General features: G+C 41.0%; 1 protein-coding gene across 1 annotated transcript; it reads right to left on the reverse strand.

Moving 5' to 3' along the window:
* Positions 1 to 367: 367 nt before the first annotated feature.
* LOC149147450 (uncharacterized) lies at positions 368 to 1,054 on the reverse strand. Its single transcript, XM_089441840.1, has one exon. It carries the CDS (start codon positions 1,052 to 1,054, stop codon positions 368 to 370), a length of 687 nt encoding a protein of 228 aa, XP_089297966.1.
* Positions 1,055 to 21,238: the final 20,184 nt, after the last annotated feature.

Raw genomic sequence — 21,238 nt, forward strand, 5'->3', positions numbered from 1 at the left:
CTGAGGCTAGACTGATGTGCTCTTCATTGCCTTCATTTCCCCTCTGACAATCATCAACTGGTGGAACAGGTGATTCGACTTCCTTTTCTTTCGCTTGCTTCACCATTTTTTCTGTTTCCTCTTGGATCTCCATGACAACCGCCTTTTCTCCTGAGGAGGAGCCATCTTTAGAAACAGCAGCGGCTTTTGAATTAATTTGAGACTTCCCCTTTGGCCCGGAGGTTTTCTGCCCCGGAGGCTTTGGAACAGCCTTTCCATTTTTTATTTCTTTCCATCCTTCTTCTTCAACCGTGTTCCCTGTTGGAGCTTTTGGGCAGTTTCGCTGGAAATGGCCATGCTCATGACAGGTTCGGCATTTGAACGACAACTACTCGTAGTCCAGCTTCTGGTAATGCTGCCATTCTCCGACTGTAAGTTTGACCGCTTCTGGCAGACCGGCTTCCAGATCGACTTCCACGCAGATTCTAGCGCATGTGTATTGGCCCTTATGATCAGCTTTGTCAATGAAACGACCCAGCCCATTACCAATCTTCTGCAGAGATTGATAGCTCCAGCAGTGTATCGGGAGATTAGGTAGACGAACCCAGACCGGCGCCTCCTTAGGGACATCGACAGAAGGGTCGAAGTCAGGGCTCCATTTGTTAAGATACAAACCCTGGTTTCCCATAAAATACGGCCCGTTTCTGAACACCAGATCACGATCTTCTTTGGTGGTAAATTCAAAAATGAAATAACCTCGTCCCACAGCATAACAAATCACGTTGTTTTTTAGCTGAGGTCTCCAGTTTCGCTGAATCCAGTCGTCCGTAGTTTTAGTGGAAGGCCAGCGGCCCATAAACTGCCCTACCAGGCCTCTATCAGACAGAGCAAGAGCGATTTTAATCGGCTGATCCTCTGGGAGTGCTATCTCAGGAATTTCTTCAATCTTTTTTATGAATTTCGGCACATCAGCAGTCTGAAGTTTCTTCCCCTTCTGCGATAAAAGCCTTCGGAAAGCTTCTTCAGTGGATGATGGAGGGGTGGGAGCGGACTCCCCACCCCCAGGCCCGCTCATGGCAGCGTCCAAGCGTTGGCGGCTGCAGACCTAAGTTCAACTCCGCAGAACAGAGCAGAGCGCGCGCGTTTTTTTAACTATTAATAATAACGTTGCAGATGTTGCACCCCCCCTCCTAGCCTATAAAACTTAGCTCTCCAACCATTGTGCTCCCTCCCATGGACCCTCTAAAGCCTCCTTCAGGGGGCACCCAACTAGCCTCCACCCCCCTTGACCCTGTAGACCTTGTAACCGACGTGTTATGCTCCTTGGTCAACTCTCTCTGTCCTCCTCGTTCCCTTTGGCAGTCCCTCTAAAAATAACCCTCTCTTATGTTGAATAAGCCCTTGTTGGTTAATTCATAGGCTTATGGCCCTCCCCAGGGGCGATCACTTGATAGGTAGAAAATAATTGGCAGTCGAATCTTAATTTTCAATTCAAAGGAAGATAGAGATCTCATTTTTAGAAGTGGCCCATACTTCATGGAAACGAGAGGTCTCTATTTGAATAGGTGGACTCCTAACCTCTACCCAAATTTGGACTTGCCAAACATTGTCCCAGTATGGATTAGACTCTTACATTTGCCACTTCATTCCTAGGGAAATGATGTTATAAGAGCAATAGGCAATGGAATCGGCAAGTTTATTGACGAATATCAACCCAAAGATGGAATGCAAATGTGTGCCCGAATATGTGTCAAAGTGGATCTTGGGAAAGGATTACCTAAAGCTATCAAGTTGACAATGGACAACTAGTCTCATATCCAACAGTTGGATTACGAGCAACTCTCGTTCAAATGTAAGGTATGTCACAAATACGACCATTTTGCAAATCATGTACAAAAGTCCAAGATGAAAGTAGTCAGGATCCAACCGAAGATCAAAGGAAAATAGTAAAGAAAATCTAACAACCCCCCCAAATATCCCTCCTCAAAACCCTCCTCTTCAAAAAATCCTATTTTTAATGCCCCTCCTTTCTTAGATACTCCCACTTCCACTTCAAAGTCAACTTCCAAACAACAGTTTCTCGCCTTTAGAGAACCTAATCTCGAATCCTTCTGAGCACCTAGTTAATGCAGATCATCCCCATTGTAACATATCCCCTACTAACCCCAGTTCCAACTAAGGTGAGAAGGAGGAAATTACTATAATGACCCAACCTCTAAAGTCCCATTATGGAATGGGGTCTAAATTTTTTTGCTTTCTACAACTTTCTCAAAGCTTATGACCGATGACGTCGTTACATTTATCTCGTTGAGACCTTTCCAATGATATATAATTTGTCTCTTGGATTGAAATATATGGCCATCCAAAGATTAGATATTTAATTAGTGCCACCTCACCAACCTGCCACATGGCACCCACATGGAAATCCTAGTCATCCCCTCTCTCTACCATATGGCAATAGTTGTCAACTCGCTCATACATGTTGAAACTCTTACAAGGCCAACATAAAATGCACATAAACAATATATACTATATAGTGCACCAGCGCAGGCCCTTTATTTAGCTATGACACCAACCATGTGGTAGTGTTACCCGATTATTGACTCGTTCATACCGTCAAACCCTTCCAAACAAATGTATGGACATACACATAAGATGCAAGTCATGCGGGTGCAGGTCCACGACGACCACGTCACTCTTTGGTGAATATCCACACTCCTCCCCGCTGAACTTTTGTGGTGTTTCCTTTCGGGTTGCGCTGACAGTGCCAACTCTACACTTGGCCTTACACCCCATCGTATTTGTTCCCACATAATAAAGCCCCTGGCTTCAAGTCAGCTCAGAAACACTACCCAAAATTAACTCTTGTTGCCCTCATCGTTCCATCTGGGGTCGACCCTTCCGGGATTACATGGAGCTTGCCACGCCGACTAAAACCTCAACATGGCTCGTCCAATTGTGTGATCCCGCTCCTTTATACCTATACTAGTGGGCTCCATCAGGCCACCTCAATTCAAAGTTAATTCTTTGGCAATTTATCATCGTGCTTCGGTCGAAACCTCCGGGGAAGAACCTCTAGGGTCATCTAACGACCATGAAAGTTTTCCTCATCAACGGCCTGGATCTCTCCACTTTTACCGTTGGGCATAACTCCTAGTTACATGGCTTATGAGGTCTGAGCCCCATGGCTTCCTCGGGTCTTGATCTTTAGCCCACAATATATGTAAAATGTGACTCCTTTTGAGCTAGAACTCAACTCTCAGGGTCAACCATGACAGTTCTATTATAGGTGTAAGCCATTGTGGTTTAGCGCACGGGGCCTATGAGTACTAAGGCCCGACTCCCACTCGCAATTCTATATGCATAAACTTGAACCTGATGGTTTTCCTAGGGCTTAGTCCAACCTTGGGTGCAGTGGTTCTGATAAGAATTTGGGCATGAGACCAACATTTGGCCTGTCATACATATGGGTTCATAAGCCCCCTCGGCCTATGGCCTGCAACATATATATATATATATATAGATATACTAACATTATCCCTCTTGACCTTTTGCAAGACTTGGCCCAACTCGGCCTATAGCCTGCAAGCATATATATATATACAATTTGTTAATCCTCATGAGCTTACAAATAAACACTAGCCAGATATACGAGTAAGTTATGTGGATCATTAAAACATGGAGAGAGCATTTTAATGGCAAGGATTTGATCTTCCATTCTCAAATAATTAGATTAAATTCAATCTCAAAGTAAACACAAGAATTGAAACATTCCTTCAACAAAACGATAAATATTACAGAGATCTATGTATCTCACAATACACAAACCATTTAGACCAATTTGCAGGATCGAATAATTTTATGAATTAAACCATTCCTAGAAGATATTCAAGGATAACTTATTGTTGATTTTGAATGTACCTTGGACAAGTGGTTTCCCATGAGTTAGTCTCTACCTAGGGAAAAGTGTCCAAAATAATTATTTTCCTAAGTGTGACTTTCTAAAGTGAAAGTGACTTTATAAGTGGTAAAGTCAATGTTAAATTATAAAGTGAAAAGTGACTTTAGACATAAAGTACAATGTGGGTATTTTATTTAATGGGTGAGTTAAAAAATAAAAAGTGAGAATTAAATGCACATTTATTCTCATCTCTTGATCTAAATGAATCTGATTCATTACATCTTAGGGTTTCCCAAAATTCATTTAGGGAAACAAAAGAGGGAAAAGAAAAGAGAGATTGCATTCATTCTTCATGAGCAGATTGGAGAGAGGAGGCTGAGAGCTGAAAAAATTCTGAATGAGTGATTTCTGGGCAAAGTTGGGCACGGAAATTGAGGCATATAAGACAACAGGTGGTACAGTATGAACATCATTGAATGCTATCAGTTGCACGTCGTTTGAGAGAAGATTTTGAGAAAAAAATAGGAAAAAAATTGTACAATTCGTACAGCAGTACAGAAATCTGTATAGTGAATATGGAATCCATATAGTATTGTCCGTACAGTTCATATCCGTATAGTACATATTTTCAGCTTCAAGTGGGCACAAAAATCATGGCAAAGTGGGCACGGTTTTCAAGAATTTTTAGGCTGAAGAGATAAGTTGTATTTTGCTATTTTGTTTTGTCTGCAAATGTATTTTTTATGAGCTTGAAAGATAAATAAAATTGAAGAGCTCTCTAACAGGTTTTCCCCAGAGAAGATTGAAGGGGTTTTGCCTGGGTCTAAGTTGACCAAAAATCTGTGTATTTTTATGTGTGTTGTTGGTCTGTTTATATCCATATTTATTTTCAGCATGTGTTGACAGTCCCATGTGTTTTAATCTGAAAATTTCATTTCCAAAATTCTATATGTTGAATGTATGTTTATGGGAAAGGGCATTTAACTGAATGGGAGTGATAAGGTGAAATTAAAATCGAGTTGGGATTGTAGAAAACATTTTAGTCATCAAATTTCAACATGGTATCAGAGCTACAGGCTTAAAATTATAGTTTGAACAACAGACAGTAGTTTGGGACTACAAACTCAGTTTGGACTACAAACTGATATTTTGGGACAACAAGGTGAAATTTCACTCGAACTGAACTTTTGGGACAACAAGGTGTGCTTGAAAGTTCATTTCTTCATTTTCTTGGTTTTGTAAATTTTGGACAACAGTCGTGGCCATGTTCTTAAGGATAGAGGAGAAACTGGATGGGATATCCAACTATGTCATTTGGAAGGATATAATTCAGACAATGTTTGAGGAGGCAACAATTTACGACATAGTGCGGCAAGTGGTTGTACCTCCTACTGTTGCAGATAAACTTGTTGAATTCACAAAAAATAATGCAAAGGCAAAAATGATTTTGATGGACAGTTTGAAGTATCATGTGTTTCCCCAGGTGAGAGGAAACACATATGCATATTAGATGTGGACAACTCTAACCACTCTCTATCAGAGTACCAATGAGAGCATGAAGATGGTACTCAAAGAACAATTCAAGAACAATAGGGTGACAAAGGCTAAAAGTGTAGTTCATTCTCTTGGCAGGGTCAAATAGGTAAGTGATGATTTGACTGCTATTGGTGAGGTAGTTTCACCCACAGAGTTAGTGAGGATAGGTATAGAGGGACTTCCTGAGTCTTGGGAGGTCTTTGTAGATGTTGTTACCTCTAGGGAGAATCTTCCCAATTGGGACAGATTTTGGGATGATTGTGTCCAGCATGAGATACAGAAGACTAGCAGTGGTGGGGTGAAGATAGCAAATGAGGAGGATGTAGCCTTGACAGCTAGGGGGAAGAACAAAGGGAAGGTCAAGAAAGGGGCCTCATCAGATGGGGATAAGGGAAAAGAGAAGAAGTAGAAGAAAGATACAGATATGTCAAAAGTCAAATGTTGGGCATGTCAGAAGATGGGACACTATGCTACTACGTGCCTTGAGAGGAAGAACAAGAGAAAGAAGGGTACTACAACTCCAGCAAAGGTGCAACAGTTTGCTTCACAGTTTGACAGGGAATTTTCATTTATTACTTCTACATATAGTAGGATTACATCATCCGATGTGTGGTACATAGACACCGGGGCTTCCCGCCATATGATAGGTGCACAGGAGTTCTTTTCAGAGCTTGCAGAGAAGGCACTTGATATTGAGATTGAATTAGGAGATGACCACACTATGAGAGTTGTTGGTGTGGGGATTATGACCTTTGAGAGGGAGTCTTTTCCTCCTTTGAAGGTCATGGGTGTTTTGTATGTTTCGGGGATGAAGAGGAACTTGGTTTCAATGTCTGATATGGAGGAGAAGGGGTTTGATGTCACTTTCTTAGGAGGGCAGGTATTGATGCATCCCAGAGGAGCTTCCATCACTTCGGCCAAAGTGATTGGAGTCCACTCTAGGAAACTATACAGGTTCAGTTTTTAGTCTGCAAGAGCATTGGTGAGTAGCACATCTGGTAGCACTCACACTAGTACCACAGCAGTAGAGACTTGTGAGAGTTATGGCACTAGAGGATGGTTCATATGCATCATAGAGCTTTGAGACTACTAAGGAAGATCACTATTGTAGTTCCTGATTTCAATGTCGAGCATTATGAACTCTGTAGAGGGTGTGCTTTGGGAAAGTACATCAAGTTACCATTCCCAGCGAGCGACAATAAATCTACAAGTCTACTAGACTTTATTCATATTGATGTTAGTGGTCATAGGTCTCATGTATCTTTGGGTGGTTATGAATATTATGTTATATTCATTGATGACTACTCTAGGAGGACTTGGATATATTTCCTGAAGGCCAAGGGTGAGGTCTTCAGTTGCTTTAAAGAGTTCAAAGCTCTTGTGGAAAAGCATACAGGTAGGAAGATTCAGGTCTTGAGGTTAGACAATGGTGGTGACTAAACCGATGGTGGGTTTTCTGACTTCTATGCATAGGAGGGCATTAGGAGAGAGTTCATGGTTCCTTACAACCCCCAACAGAATGGAGTGTCTGAAAGGAAGAACATAGCTATTGTTGGGGCTATTAGAGCGTTGATTCATGACCAGGGGTTGCATTTATTTTTGTGGGTTGAGGCCTGCAATACTGTTGTTTATCTTCAGAAGAAGAGTCCTCACAGAGTATTGGGGAATATGACTCCAGAGGAGGCTTTCACTAGAGAGAAGCCTTAGGTGGGACATATTCGTATCTTTGGATGTCTCACATATTCTTATATCCCCAAGGAGTAGAGGACGAAGTTGTAACCCATGGCGGAGAAGGGTATCTTTATGGGTTACAACGAGAATTTGAAGGCCTATCGGATCTTCATTTCTTCTAAATGTAGAGTGGTGATTAGGAGGGATGTGAAGTTCGAGGAGGAGAGGGCCTATCAAAAATCACAGGAGTATGATGAGAGAGAGTCACAAACTTCTCCTTAGCAAGGAGGTCAGGTACAGGGAGCAGGACCTCAGGGTTCTATATCAACTGGTACAAGAGGTACTTCATTGTCAGTGACATATAGGGCACCAGTGGTGAGTTCACTGAGCACTTCTTTACGGATTCCACTGGTACAGATTTCACATGGCACTTCCACTGACACAGGCACAAGTGCTAGTATTGGTTCTTCGAGGATAGGTGTTGGTACAGGCACACTAGGGTCAGTTGGAAGACCTTCAAGTTCACTAGACTGGGGGGCAGAGGATGAGGTTCCCTATGGGGAGGCTTCTTCGGGGAAAAGGAGGCCCAAGTGGCTTCAAGACACCTTGAAGGAAGCAAAGGTTGTTGGTCCTCCAAAGAGGGTGAACAGGGAGAGTGTGCCACCTGAGCGATTTTGCAGTTATGTAGTTAAGGCACCGACATTGTTGACTTTGAGCCTACTAGCTATGAGGAGGCTTCCAACTAGGAGGTATGGAGAGAGGCTATGATGGAGGAGTATGCCTCTATCATTTAGAACAATGTCTGGGAAGTGGTGCCTAGGCCTGAGGGAAAGTTAGTTGTGACTTCTAGGTGGCTCTACAAGATCAAGCATGCTGCAGATGGCAACATTGAGAAGTTCAAGGTGAAGTTTGTGGCTAGAGGGTTCTCATAGATAGAGGGAGTTGACTATGATGAGACCTTCACTCCTGTAGCTCGGTACACTTCTATCTAGTCCCTTATTTCTATTGCTGCAAAAATGGGTTGGCAGATCCATCAGATGGATGTGAAGACTACATTTTTGAATGGAGCTATAGAGGAGGAGGTGTATGTTGAGCAGCTACAGGGCTTTGAGGTACTTGGGCGGGAGACCCATGTATGTAGGTTGAGGTGAGCACTCTAGGAACTTAAGCGAGCTCCAAGAGCTTGGAGTGATGCATATCTGAACCTATACTACATTGTTGTAGGGGATGATCTGCTCATTCTTGTGTTGTATGTTGATGACTTGTTCATTATTGGGGCAAAGAGACTTATTATTGGTTGCAAGGAGGATCTTGCTATTGAGTTCGAGATGAAGGACATTGGGTTGATGCATTACTTTTTGGGGCTTGATGTGTGGCATGAGGAGGGGTGTATCTTTCTGGGGCAGGGGCAGTATGTTGTGGATGTGTTAAGCAGATTTCACATGGTAGACTATAGACCCATATCTACAACTATGATCACCAACTAGAAGAAGCTTCATGCTTCATATTCTAGTTTGGTGGATCCCACATTGTATAGGCAACTTATTGGGTCCTTAATGTATCTGGTCAACACTAGGCCAGATATATGCTTTGTAGTGAACACACATAGCCAGTTCATGGTTGAGCCTAGGAGGGTGAACTGGGTAGCTGCAAAGCACATTCTTCGTTATGTGCAGGGGACTATTGATTATGATCTGGACTATAGGCAGGGAGATGGAGTGAGGTTGGAAAGTTACACAGATGCAGATTGGGTAGGCTGTGCTTTTGACAGGAAAAGCAGTTCGTGGTGTTTCTTCAGATTGGGTTCGGCATTTGTGTCGTGGTTCAGTCGAAAGAAAAAGTTAGTTGCTTTGAGATCTTCTGAGGCTAAGTATATGGCTGCTAGCTATGTAAGTTGTGAGGCCATTTGGCTTTGCAAATTGTTGTATGGCCTATTTGATCAGGAGTTGAGACCGACGGTTATTCACTGTGATAATTAGAGTTTCATTAAACTCATGGAGAATCCAGCATTTCAAGATAGGTCAAAACACATTGACATCATATATCATTTCATCATGGACTATGTTCAGAAGGGGGCAGTGAATCTGGAGTATATATCAACAGATGAGCAAGTGGTCGATGTTCTCACGAAGTCCTTGCCAAGAGGCAAGCATGTCCATTTCAGGGAAAATATGGGCGTGGCGAGAAACACTTTCCTAGGTAAGAGCGAGTGTTGATTTTTAATGTACCTTGGACAAGCGGTTTCCCATGGGTTAGTCTCTACCTAGGGAAAAATGTCCAAAATAATTCTTTTCCTAAGTGTGACTTTATAAAGTGAAAGTGACTTTACAAGTGGTAAAGTCAATGTTAAATTATAAAGTGTTATAGACATATTTGGGCACTTCAACCCCAATCTTATATGTCGATAAACTAGGGCTCTTTAACCCCTAAAAGTGTTGTTTCATACCCTAAAAGAACATGGTCATCTGATTACATCATTCCCCAAAAGTTCCACCTGAAAAACCATCCAAAAATGGCCTAAACTGAACCACACTGACTGATACGCTGGCCAGGTGTGATGCATACTGAGTGATACACTACTTAGGTGTGATGCATACTGTTTGGGCCTTCTATGGGGTGCGATGAGCAAGGATGGACAAATGTCAAGGACAGTTTGCTAAGTGGATGCTCATAGAATCTTCTAAAAACTTCCCCTCTGACACTTGCCTCTCTACATTTGCCCCAAAGATGAGTAAGATATCTAAACTTCAGTTATCTCCTTTCTTGTGGAACCAAATGTAACAAGTGGAATGACGCTAATCAAACCCCATAGATGACTCACACCCTTGCACACATCTATAAATGGATCCCTCATCCAAGAGATCCAGAGGCTGGAATATTATGAATTGCAAGTAAGTGTTAATAGTTTGAGGAAAGAGCATTGTATTGTTGGTGTGATCTTGCTATTTCATGAGGTGAAGAGGGCTTCATGTTGGGAGGATGATGATGGATCAAACAACTGGGTTGTAATTCTCCCTTCTATTTAATAAAGTTCTTCGAGTTTTCTTCCATATAACTGTGCAATTCTGAATGTGTATTATTCGTAAATGCTATTGTATGTTCATTATATTTTTGATTATGTAATGATTATGATATAATAGATCAAGATGCTTTGACGGTTCTTTATTACTGTGTTTCTACAGGTACTCTCCAAGCGGGATAATTACGGAGAGGAGTTGCGAGTTCTGTCAAGGGGGAGAGAGATCAAGCAAGGAGTTAAGCGGAAGATCCAGGTTGGTTCCTTTGTCTTTGTCTTATCTATTATACATCGAAGAGATCACAAATTGCATTAAATTGTTGTTTCTAGGGTAGCTGCCAAACCTAGAGGGCTAGTCGATCGAAAAGACACTAGTTTTCCCAGAAACAAAATTAGCAACTCCACTGGGGATAGAATAGATGTTTGTTTGTTTTATAAACTATAGACAGAGCCTGAAGTCAACCAGATAGCCTTCGAATTGCTCTTGCTCTGCAATTGCATAATAGATGAATGTTGCTGCAGTCAATCTCTGGTTTGGTTTATGAATTAAACATCTGACTTACAAGCATTCTAGATGCCCTTTTGGTAGCTCAGTAACCTCTCAAGATCATTCCTCTGTCCTTTTCTCTTTATTATCCATCAAAACCCACCTTAACTCTTTGAAAACAATTGCACATTTGAGCCAAAACCCATCTCAGTTGCATTCCCTGGACCATCGCACTGTCTCCCACTGTGACTCAGTATGCATAGCACCTCCCGAGTGCAGTAAGTGTTGTGCATATCAATTTCTGTGAAGCCCAGGTGTAATGACTGAGTGAACTCTTTTTCCATTCTATAAATTGAGGGTTTTGACCTTGTTTTCAGTTTTGTTTGGTTGTTTTGTTGCTTATGAACAGTACCTCATTACTGAAGCCTGCTTGCATTATATAGATCAGCATCCATTGATTAGGATTAGTAAATTTTTTTATGTATTTGTCCATCATTTACAATCCTTTGTCAAAAAGTTGCTTAAATCGATCTGTCGTTTTGGTACAAAAAGTGTCATAACTGTCGTTTTGTGTAAAAAAAAGAAGTGTTGTAGAGTCTTCCTTCCCCGGATAGTCGATTGAACTTTTTGTCATGTATTTGATTTGATTTGTTGATATTCGAAGTGTCGAAAGCATTTTTTTATTCAAAATTGAAAATTGTCGTTTAGTCTTCCTTTCTATTTTGAAAAAGAAATTGTAAAAATGTCGCTTTGAAAGAAATATTTTAGATTTTTGTTGCATTTAGTTTTCTTTTTTGGGAATTTTTCACATTAAAGAGAACGAAAACAAATACATGCATTTGCATTTGCATTTAGTTTGTGTGTGAAATATGATTTAGGAAAATGCACTAGTGTGTGCTCTTTGCTCTTTGTTTGAAAGAATTGTAATCTTCTTTCCCTAGTAGCTAAGATTTTCATTGCTCAAAATAAACAACGATTGTTTATCATTGTAGATTGCATTTTTAGGAATTTCAAATCAACATCACACGGTGAACCATTGAAAGACAAACTTTAAAAACGATCAACTCTAAAATAAATTTCAATGAACTTCACAACGCTTTGGAACTTAACGCAACACATCTAGAGGTCTAGGCTAGAGACGTGTTCCGGCATCGTAAAATCTAGTAACTATCGTTTTCATTGAAGGTTGGATGATTCCTCCTCCTTGATACGAAAAGTGCTAGCACAGACTTGTGCTCCCTGTACCATCACGTATATATTGGGAGACCATAATAGGCTTATATCCTTTATCCATAGGAAGCAGAGTCTACCGCCCTATTGATCGTAATGCACTGAACACAACATTCAAGAAGATTGAATGTCGTACATAAGTCCTTGGTAATTTCTCTTTAATTTATAACCAAGGTGTATTTTGCAGTTTTGCGATTGGTTTGGTAATCCCTCTGTCTAGATTTCCAAAGTAGTCACTTTCGTTCCTTTTCGACTCTTTAAAAGAAAATGTCCATCTGAGCACTTGTCACTTCAGGCTCATTAAAAATCGAAGGGGACTAGAGTCATCTTTAGCTTTTTCTCGACTCTTAAAAATTGGAAAAGAAAAGTTGTGTCAAAGTGTCATTAAAATTTATTAATTCGAAATAACATTGTTTCCCCCTTTATTTTGAGTTGATCAAGTAATCCCCAATCGTGGAAGAAAGTCAATCAAAACCCTGTCGTTCGCGAAGACTAGCGAGTCAACCATCTTTGACTCCGGAAACGAAGCCATTCCAGGCAAAACGATATCGTTTAACTGAGTCCAGAATTCAGAAGGTGTCACCCCTCCAGTATCTATCATTACAGAAGCTATACCTTCTTCGGCCCCAGAAATCTTTTACGGACCTAACGGTCTACCTCTTCCACCTGGTCTGATTGTTATAAAGGAGATAATTGAGGATCTTCCATCTAGTACCCCGTTACATTTTGAAACTAGGATTCATCTGTATCCTTCTACTCCTGAAGTTAGTTCTTTCAATCATCCTTCATCACAAGTTCTTGTCAAATCGCTAGGAAATCTTTTGGATAAACTAAACATGTCTGAGCAGCCATCAACATCTAGGAATTTGTCATCTGATACAGCTACAACAGAACTTCCTGCTGCCATTCTTACAATGTTTGTTGGTATACCATCTGTCCTAGCTAGTTATTAATCACTAGCTGGAGTCCACTCAGGGGCTGTTTCGACGACATGGTGTGTTCCTATTTGTTCATCCAGAGTCCCATCTGGTATTTCTTATGTTGAAACTCAGCAAGTTGATCCTACATGCCAATATCAATTTGGGTAGACCAATCTTCAAACACCAATATATCCTTTAAACACTAGACTGCCACCATATGGAGGGCAGTATGCTTTTTCATTGTTCCCTCCTGGAGAACAACCATATGAGAGTTTACAACAAAATTCAGGTCAAACTGGAATTGCATCCAGTGGTTGGGTACCAATACTGCTACAGCAACCAAGGGTTGTATATTCAATGCAACCAACCCAACCTGTGTCAAATATTCCCACTACACCTAATATTGTGACTGTGTTGCAAGTACAAGCACTGCCTGTTGTGTGTCAACCTCAAGTCTCTCAGGTTGCAATACAACAGCCTCTTGTCTCTACTGCTCAATTACAACCTCAGGTTAGTGTTTCCTTACCTGGAACGACTCAGGCTCAAACGGGTATTATCACTCCGCATCTTGGTCAATCTTCCAGTATTAGGCAACAACAAATGGTCCAACAACCAAAGCTGGTACAATACCAACAAGTGTAATTCCAACAAACCAAACCTCAGTTTGGGCTTGGTCAATATCAAAACTACCGAGGACCTGAGCAACAAGGCTTTGTAGGTAATGGAAAACCGCATTTTCAAAACGGTTATCAACAATCACACTATACTAGTTATGTCCAACAACCTTATCAAAGTTACCAGCATCAAATACATTATGCTGGTATGCAAAGACCTACTGCTCAGGCAATTCCATCTTATCCTGGGTATGCTTCACCTAACCTGAATCAACACTTACCTTTTGTGGCAACTCTAGAATTACCGGATTTAAACCAGCTGACAAATGATCCAATTGAATATGCCCCTTGGTGGCCAGCGATTCCTCATAAACTTCCCTATGATATTCCTAAATTCAATGGAAATCCACATGAAGATCCATCAAATCATGTAATGAATTTTCATTTATGGTGCTCGTCTAATACCCTGAATGATGATTCGATTAGGCTTCGCCTTTTTCAGAGAACACTCACTGGTTTGGCAGCGAAATGGTATATTGAATTGCCTAGAGCTTCGTTCGATAACTTCAGCGCCCTTGCCACCACTTTTCTAACCCACTTTCAGTTACCCATAAGGTACGAAACAGGAACAGAACTTCTTACCAACTTTAAACAAACCATGACCACTCACATATCCGATCATATTCATGAGTGGCGACGTTGGCGTCAAATGGTAAAGACATATGTTCCTGATCAACTTTTAGCTGAGTGGTTTATTAAGTCCTTATTGCCATCTATAACTGAGGACGTGGCAAAAGGAGGAGTGGTCACTAAAGAGCAAGTCATTGCTCGTGCCCAATATTTAGACTTGATCTATACTCAGTCTAGCACACTCTATGACAAAATTCTTGACGCTCCTAGACCAGAATTTTCCGTTCCACCTGTTTCCAGGAAAACTAGTGTCTTTTCGATCTACTAGTCCCACTAGGATTGACAGCTATACTAGAAACAAACAATCAAAGTAATTTGTGATTTCCTCTATGTATGATATATAAGAGAGAAGCAAAGGGACTAACCTGGATCTTCCATTTGACTCCTTGCTTGATTTCTCTCCCCCTTGATAGAGCTTGCAACTCCTCCCCTACTTGTCCCGCTTAGAGAATATATGTAGGAAAAAAGTAACAAAACACCATCAAAGCATCTCAATCTATTATATCATAAACAAAGCAGAATCAGAAATACATCGAACATACAATAACATTCACAAATAACAAGATTCACAAATACACGCTCGTATGGAGGAAAACTCAAAGAACGTTATTAAAATAGAAGGGAGAATTACAACCCAGTTGTCTGATCCAACATCATCCTCCCAGCATCAAAGCCCTCTTCACCTCATGAAAAGCAAAATCACCCAACAATACAATGCTCTTTCTCAAAGACAAAATATTAGCACTTCCTTACAAATTACAAAATTCCAGCCTCTAGATCTCTCAAATGAGGGATCCATTTATAGATGTCTGCAAGGGTGTGAGTCATCCCTGGGTTTTTGATTAGTGTCATTCCACTTGTTGTTCTTGGTTCCACTTGGATATTTCTTGGATCTCTTACTCATCCCTGGGCGAATTTAGATAGGCAAGTGTCATAGGAGAAGTTTCTAGAAGATTCCATGAGCATCCACTTAGCAAATTATCTCGGAAATTTGTCCATCCTCGCTCATCACACCCCACAGAAGGCCTCTTCAGTATGCATTGCACCTGGCTAGTATAGAAGTCAGTATGCATCGCACCCTGACAGTGGAGAAGTCAGTATGGTCCAGTTTTGGCCAGTTCTGAGTGGTTTTTCAGGTGGAACTTTTAGGAAATGATGTAATCAGTTGACCATAATCCTTTAGGGTATGAAACTACACTTTTAGGGGTTAAAGAGCCCTTGGTTTATCGACATATAAGATTGGGGTTGTAGTGCCCAAATATGTCTATAACAGTTTCCCCCTAAAGCATGAAATCGTAAATCTTTTGATGTCGGGTGAAATGATTTATCATGAGGATCTGAGGCATTCGAACTAGAAGGTGACCTGTATAAGATACAATACAATACATCATCATCATATTATTTTCATGATCTAGCTGAGGCGGGCATTCCCATGCTCAGCTTTATAAATTCATTTTCATGTACATAGGACATATAATCGTCTGCAGTTGCAGACTGGTGATTCCTCATATGAAGAGTCATCTTCCCTAGCTTAGATGACTATCTGTGCAGCTTCTGTGTACATTTGATGTCTTTACATTCTTGAATATATCGCAGCCTGGATGGATGAAACTAGATCCAGGGTCTTCAAAACTCGTTCAATCTTCGCCTAATGTACAAGTCAATCCATGTGAAAAGATGTCCTGAAGTCGAACATGGAAAGACATCGCCTGATTACCAACCAATAATTTAAGTTGTTAATAGGTGCGAGAGGAATCACTGATAATGATAATGACCCTTAAGGTACTACAGTACAATTCATGTGGTGTGAATATATGATCCGATGTCGAACACCACGCAAAAGCTTTCGATCGAAGGCCATTGATGTAAACCTGTCGCAGGAAGTGAGAAACTTGCCATTGAGGCATGCAAGCTTCAAAGTACTGAAAGGGTTGTTTCAAAGTCAACTTCTTGGATAATGAGCTGATGTCAACAAGAAGTGACCCGTCGTAAGAGGGCCTTAATGTATCCCACATCTACGACATGAAACAAAGCAAATGATTTTCTGGAGGTGAAAACGATCTGATGATACAAGGTTCAGGAATGGCGGTCATGAAAAATGGAGGGTGAAGGTATTGCAGTGGATGAGGCATTAACTGGATGGTGAATTTTCTAAATGACTTCTCTTGAACATATCAGAGACACTGAGATGGATTGGTAGCGTTAACCGCAAAATATGGATGGTATGGAGGACCAATGGCGATATGACCGGTGAACGGAATAACCCAACCCGACTCAATCATGGTGATGGAGTGAAGGTGTCATGTTCAAGAGCGACCTGCTACCAATAAAATTCTTCAAGTTTTCTTTCCTTTTTCCCCGGTCATTGCTGACCAGTAGCTCTTTATTTTTGTCAAGCTTGAGGAGGATAACATATGCTTGTTCTATAATTTGCTCTTCGGGCAAACCTGTCGCTATGTTTTAGCGAGCCTAGCGATAGTGAAACTCGTTCTTGTCTTGGTGGACAAGTTTGTCGCTATTGTTTTAATGATTTTAACGACAAATATAACTCAGTCCTTTTCATGTTTAGAGAGTTTGAAAAGGGACGAAAAGGAAACTCCAGCAGTTCTTTTTTGTAGCATAATCCCTTAAGTCCAAAAAATATTAAAATAATACAAAAGGGATGACTTTTCGATCACTTTAGTGAGCTGAAAAAGACAAGCGCTCGATATTTTTTGTGAGATAATCCCTCAGGTCCAAAAAAGATTAAAATATACAGGAGGGATGGCACTTCCAATCACTTTAGCGAGCTGGAGAGGCCAATAGCTCGACAATATTTTCATATTTAGCGAGTTTGAAAAGAGTTTAAAGGAGACTCGTTTTTTAGGAACGAGTGGCGTTTAGGGTAGCAACTGGTTCCGGGTAATCTTGGAACTTCTCAAAACATGGTGATGTGAAGAGGGTGGCTAACAGGACCACTCATTGCAGCTGTTCCTCAAAATGGTAAACAATCAAGTGGAAGCGTATGATCGGCCAAAAGGATGGAGGTGATGGAAGGAACACAACCAAGGTTCAAAAGGCTGATATAATGGCAATCCCAAAGGTTATTTACTGGAGGTGGGTTCATTTTTTAACAATCTTGAACTCTGGGGGAACATATGCTCAGTTGGTAGGTTTATTTTTTAACGAGCTTGAACCTTGCAGAAACATTGCTCATTTTCCTTTTCATGTAGGCTAGAAACGACCAAACTACAAAGCTAAAAAAACACTAAAGCTAAGGAACTACTAAGGTTAGGTAGGATGGTTTCATCAGTAGTTTGGACAAAACCCTTCCTTTGCTCCGTCTGCGGCACATACATTGTCGGACCAATCACCTAACCTAAGAAGTTAAAAAAACTAAAAAGCTAAAAAATGAAATTGGTTGTTTTTCACTTGCATAAAAAGGTTTGCATGCCCCCATCCATCGAGAAAAGGAGAGTCTCTAGGTAACCATATGGAATTCACTGCAGTTAAGCAGGATTGTTTTGTCAATAGAGCCGACGAAACACTCCCTTGGCTTTGTCCATCAAATAGACAAAGGTGAATGGTGTGAGATAACACTTCCAATCACATAACCTATAGGGAAACCTATCTTTTCAGCTAGGTTCGTCTCAAAATAGACAAGGGTGCATGCTCCCTAAACTTTGTTACATTCACCAGACTACTCGCGGTAATTTGGTGGATGGAATGAAGGTTGAAGAGATATTCTCGACGCAAAAGGACTGTTTAGGGATGATGTTTGACTTGGAGCTGTGTTTGAACCGAGAAATGAAAGCTTGTCAAATTTGACAATTTTCCCTTCATGTGGGAAACACATCACTCGAAAGAGTGTGGAAACAATAGCTTCCATGCTATAAATATAGTCACGTCCAATGAGTAGATTGTAATCTAACGGTCCTTGGACTACCATCACGTTCAAGTGAACGGTTTTCCTTCCCAAAGTTATCGATAACTTAGGAAGGATCCCTAACGGTTGACTGGTTCCTTTGTTAAAGCCTGACAAATTTTGTGTAACAGGCATAAGCGATGGTGAACCAAGTGCTTTCCAAGCAGTTGAGGAAAGGATACTCACTGAAGCCCCTTCATCTATGATAGTTCCAGACACAATCATTTTGTAAACTTGTACTATGATTCAGAATGGTACATTAGAAGGAAGGCGGGATATTGCTAGTTGATTCCAATCAAAGGAAGTAACCAGACTGCTTGGAGGGGTACCGAATAAACGGTTGAATTAACCCCTTGAGTCACGGGAACTGGGGGATTCTCTTCATGTTGTGAAGGAACAGGTGGATTGCCCCCAAGTTCATCAGACTCTGAAGTGACAAAAAGACTTTGAACAGTATCATTCTCACTCTCTTTGGGAATGATATCATCTGAAGGTGGACCTTCTGAAGGCAAAACTGAGTCGACTACCATCCCAACCTGTTGACTTTGGTCCGGTATGGACTCAGAAGATTCACTTTCAACGATAGGTGTTTTGACCAACAGTTGAGTTATGTTAGTCGCATTTTCAACTAGTAAAGGACATGAGGTGAGTTTCTTGTATCCAAATGGAAGTCGCTGCAGTGAAGCATGACGGTTACGCAAGACTCTTTTGGCCTCATCCAAAAAAGGAAAACAGGGAAGATGATGGTCCCCTTCACATAATCCACATGGAGTTTTAACCTTTCCTTTTTGTCCAGGAATTTCATTTTCACTAGTTGATGGTGTGCTGTCAACATGATCACCAGAGGTTGATGACACCGGACGGTGCGAATGGGGAGACCATTCTTTCAAGATCCGCGGAAGGCAAGGACAATCTCAATGAAAATGGTTTCCTTTGCAAATTACACAAGGATATTTTGGAGATTTAGTGTGCGGATTTTCACCAAATGATTCATGGTTGCCCCCTTGCTTAACTGACTTCTTCTTCTTCTTCTCCTTCCCTTTCTTCTTCTTCTCAGCTACTTGGTTACTAGTATCACTATTTTCACCAAGCGAAGAGGAAGAAGGGGAGGGAGAAACAAATGACGAAGGAGGCGAAGGGTCAACTTTAGTATTAACTGGTTGCTGATTCGATTGCTGAGGAATCACGTTATTTTGAACCACAGAGGTTGAGAATAGCCATATTGGCAGGCCAATAGTCAGACTTGGCAGAGACAATGTGGCCATATGAGGAGCACCAATATTTCCCCAAGAAGTAAAGGGACTAGGATTCCCCTCGAGAGGGATTCCTTGATTGGTGGACTCCATTATCTCAAACCTAAAATCAATGAAGGAATTAGGGATGTTATTCCGAATTTAATAAATTTTTAATGACACTTTGACACAACTTTGCTTTTTCAAATTTTAAGAGTGTTGGGTGTGGAGCTTGATTATCTTCTGTATTCAAAGGTTTCAGCTAGATGTATACCCCAAGAAGACTGTACACCCCTCCATGCAGGGGGGACTTGTCCCCCCCCGTGGGGGTTCGGGGACCGGCAGTCCCCCGGAGCTAAAAATAGATGTAAAATTGCCTTGTAAAAGTCTAGTAATTTCTAGTCAATCTGGTTTGTTTGTTAGGTGAATGATCTGACGGTAGAAGTTATGTTTAATTTAAGGTTTTTGCCCTAGAAGGCAACCCCTCACTATATATGAGGGAATTGTATTGTGTCTATGGATATCTAGATTTTGAGTGAGAAAGGGAGAGGAGATTGAGAGCAAAGAGGGTGTTACAACGGATCTGTTGTAGGTTGTATCTCTTCATTTTGCTGGATAACATAATAGAAGAAGGACTGGCTGTTTCTCCGTGGATGTAGCCCAAACTGGGTGGACCACGTATATCTGTGTCTCTCTTGTTTTATGCGTTTTATGTGCTTATATTTATGCAATATCTTATGTGTTCCATCGCTCCGTAATATATAATTTTCTAACAACTGGTATCAGAGCCGAAGGTCTAATTGGCTGACAAACTCGCAGGGGAAAAGGGTTCCTGGTTCGAGTGGGAGCAATGGCAGAAGATGGTAAGTTTAGGGTCGAGAAATTTAACGGCCAAAACTTCTCGCTGTGGAAGATGCAGATGGAAGATTATCTATATCAGAAAGATTTGTACCTACCATTGGGCGGAAAAACAAAGATGCCAATGAGTATGACAGATGAAGAATGGAACCTTCTCAATAGAAAGGCACTCGGAACAATACGGTTGTGCCTCGCAGTGTCGGTCGCCTTCAACATTTTGAAGGAAACAACGACGGAGGGTTTGATTAAGGCATTGGTGAAACTATATGAAAACCCTCGGCCTCAAATATGGTATTTCTTATGAAGTGTTTATTTAATATGAAGATGTCGGAAGGTGGATCTGTTGCAGACCATTTAAATGATTTTAATACTGTTACAAGTCAGTTAAGTTCTGTAGGGGTAAACTTTGATGATGAAGTTAGAGCTCTGTTATTCTTGTGCTCATTGCCAGAAAGTTGGAATGGTTTAGTAATGGCTGTTAGTAACTCTATTTTTGGATCTAGTACTTTAAAGTTTGATGATGTTGTCGGTGCTATCCTTAGTGAGGAAATGCGATGGAAAAGCTCCGGTGAGACATCGGGTAATGCTTTGAGTGCAGAGTCTAGGAGAAGAAAAATGGAAAGAGAAAAGAGCTCAGGATATCGTAGTAAATCAAGGAAAGGCAGATCCAAGTCTAGATCGGGGATAGTCTGCTGGAAATGCGGAAAGAAAGGACACATAGAGAAAGACTGTAGATCTCGGAAGGGAAAAGAAGGAGATGCACAACAAGAAAATAATCATGTAGCAAATGTGACAGGTGAGGTGTTACAAGATGCTTTGATTCTTTCTTTCAAAAATATTACTGATCCCTGGGTGGTAGATTCAGGGGCCTCATGCCATGCCACACCTGATAAGAAATACTTTCATGACTATGTTCAAGGAGATTTTGGATAAGTCCATTTGGGTGATGATAAACCCTGTAAAATCGTTGGAATAGGTACAATTTTCATAGAACAACAAAATGGAAATCAGTAGCTATTGAAGGAGGTAAGGCATGTTCCAGATCTGAAGAAAAATTTGATTTCAACAGGGCAGTTGGGAGTTGAAGGTTGCGTAACTACTTTCACATATAAAACTTGGAAGGTCACCAAAGGAGCCCTGGTAATAGCAAATGGCGAAAAGTTTGGTACATTGTATTTATGCAATGGCATTTCTAACTCT

Source organism: Pinus tabuliformis, chromosome 9 (assembly GCF_031772625.1).
Source record: "Pinus tabuliformis cultivar Carrire ecotype Pingquan chromosome 9, CPIR1, whole genome shotgun sequence".
NCBI lineage: Eukaryota > Viridiplantae > Streptophyta > Pinopsida > Pinales > Pinaceae > Pinus > Pinus tabuliformis.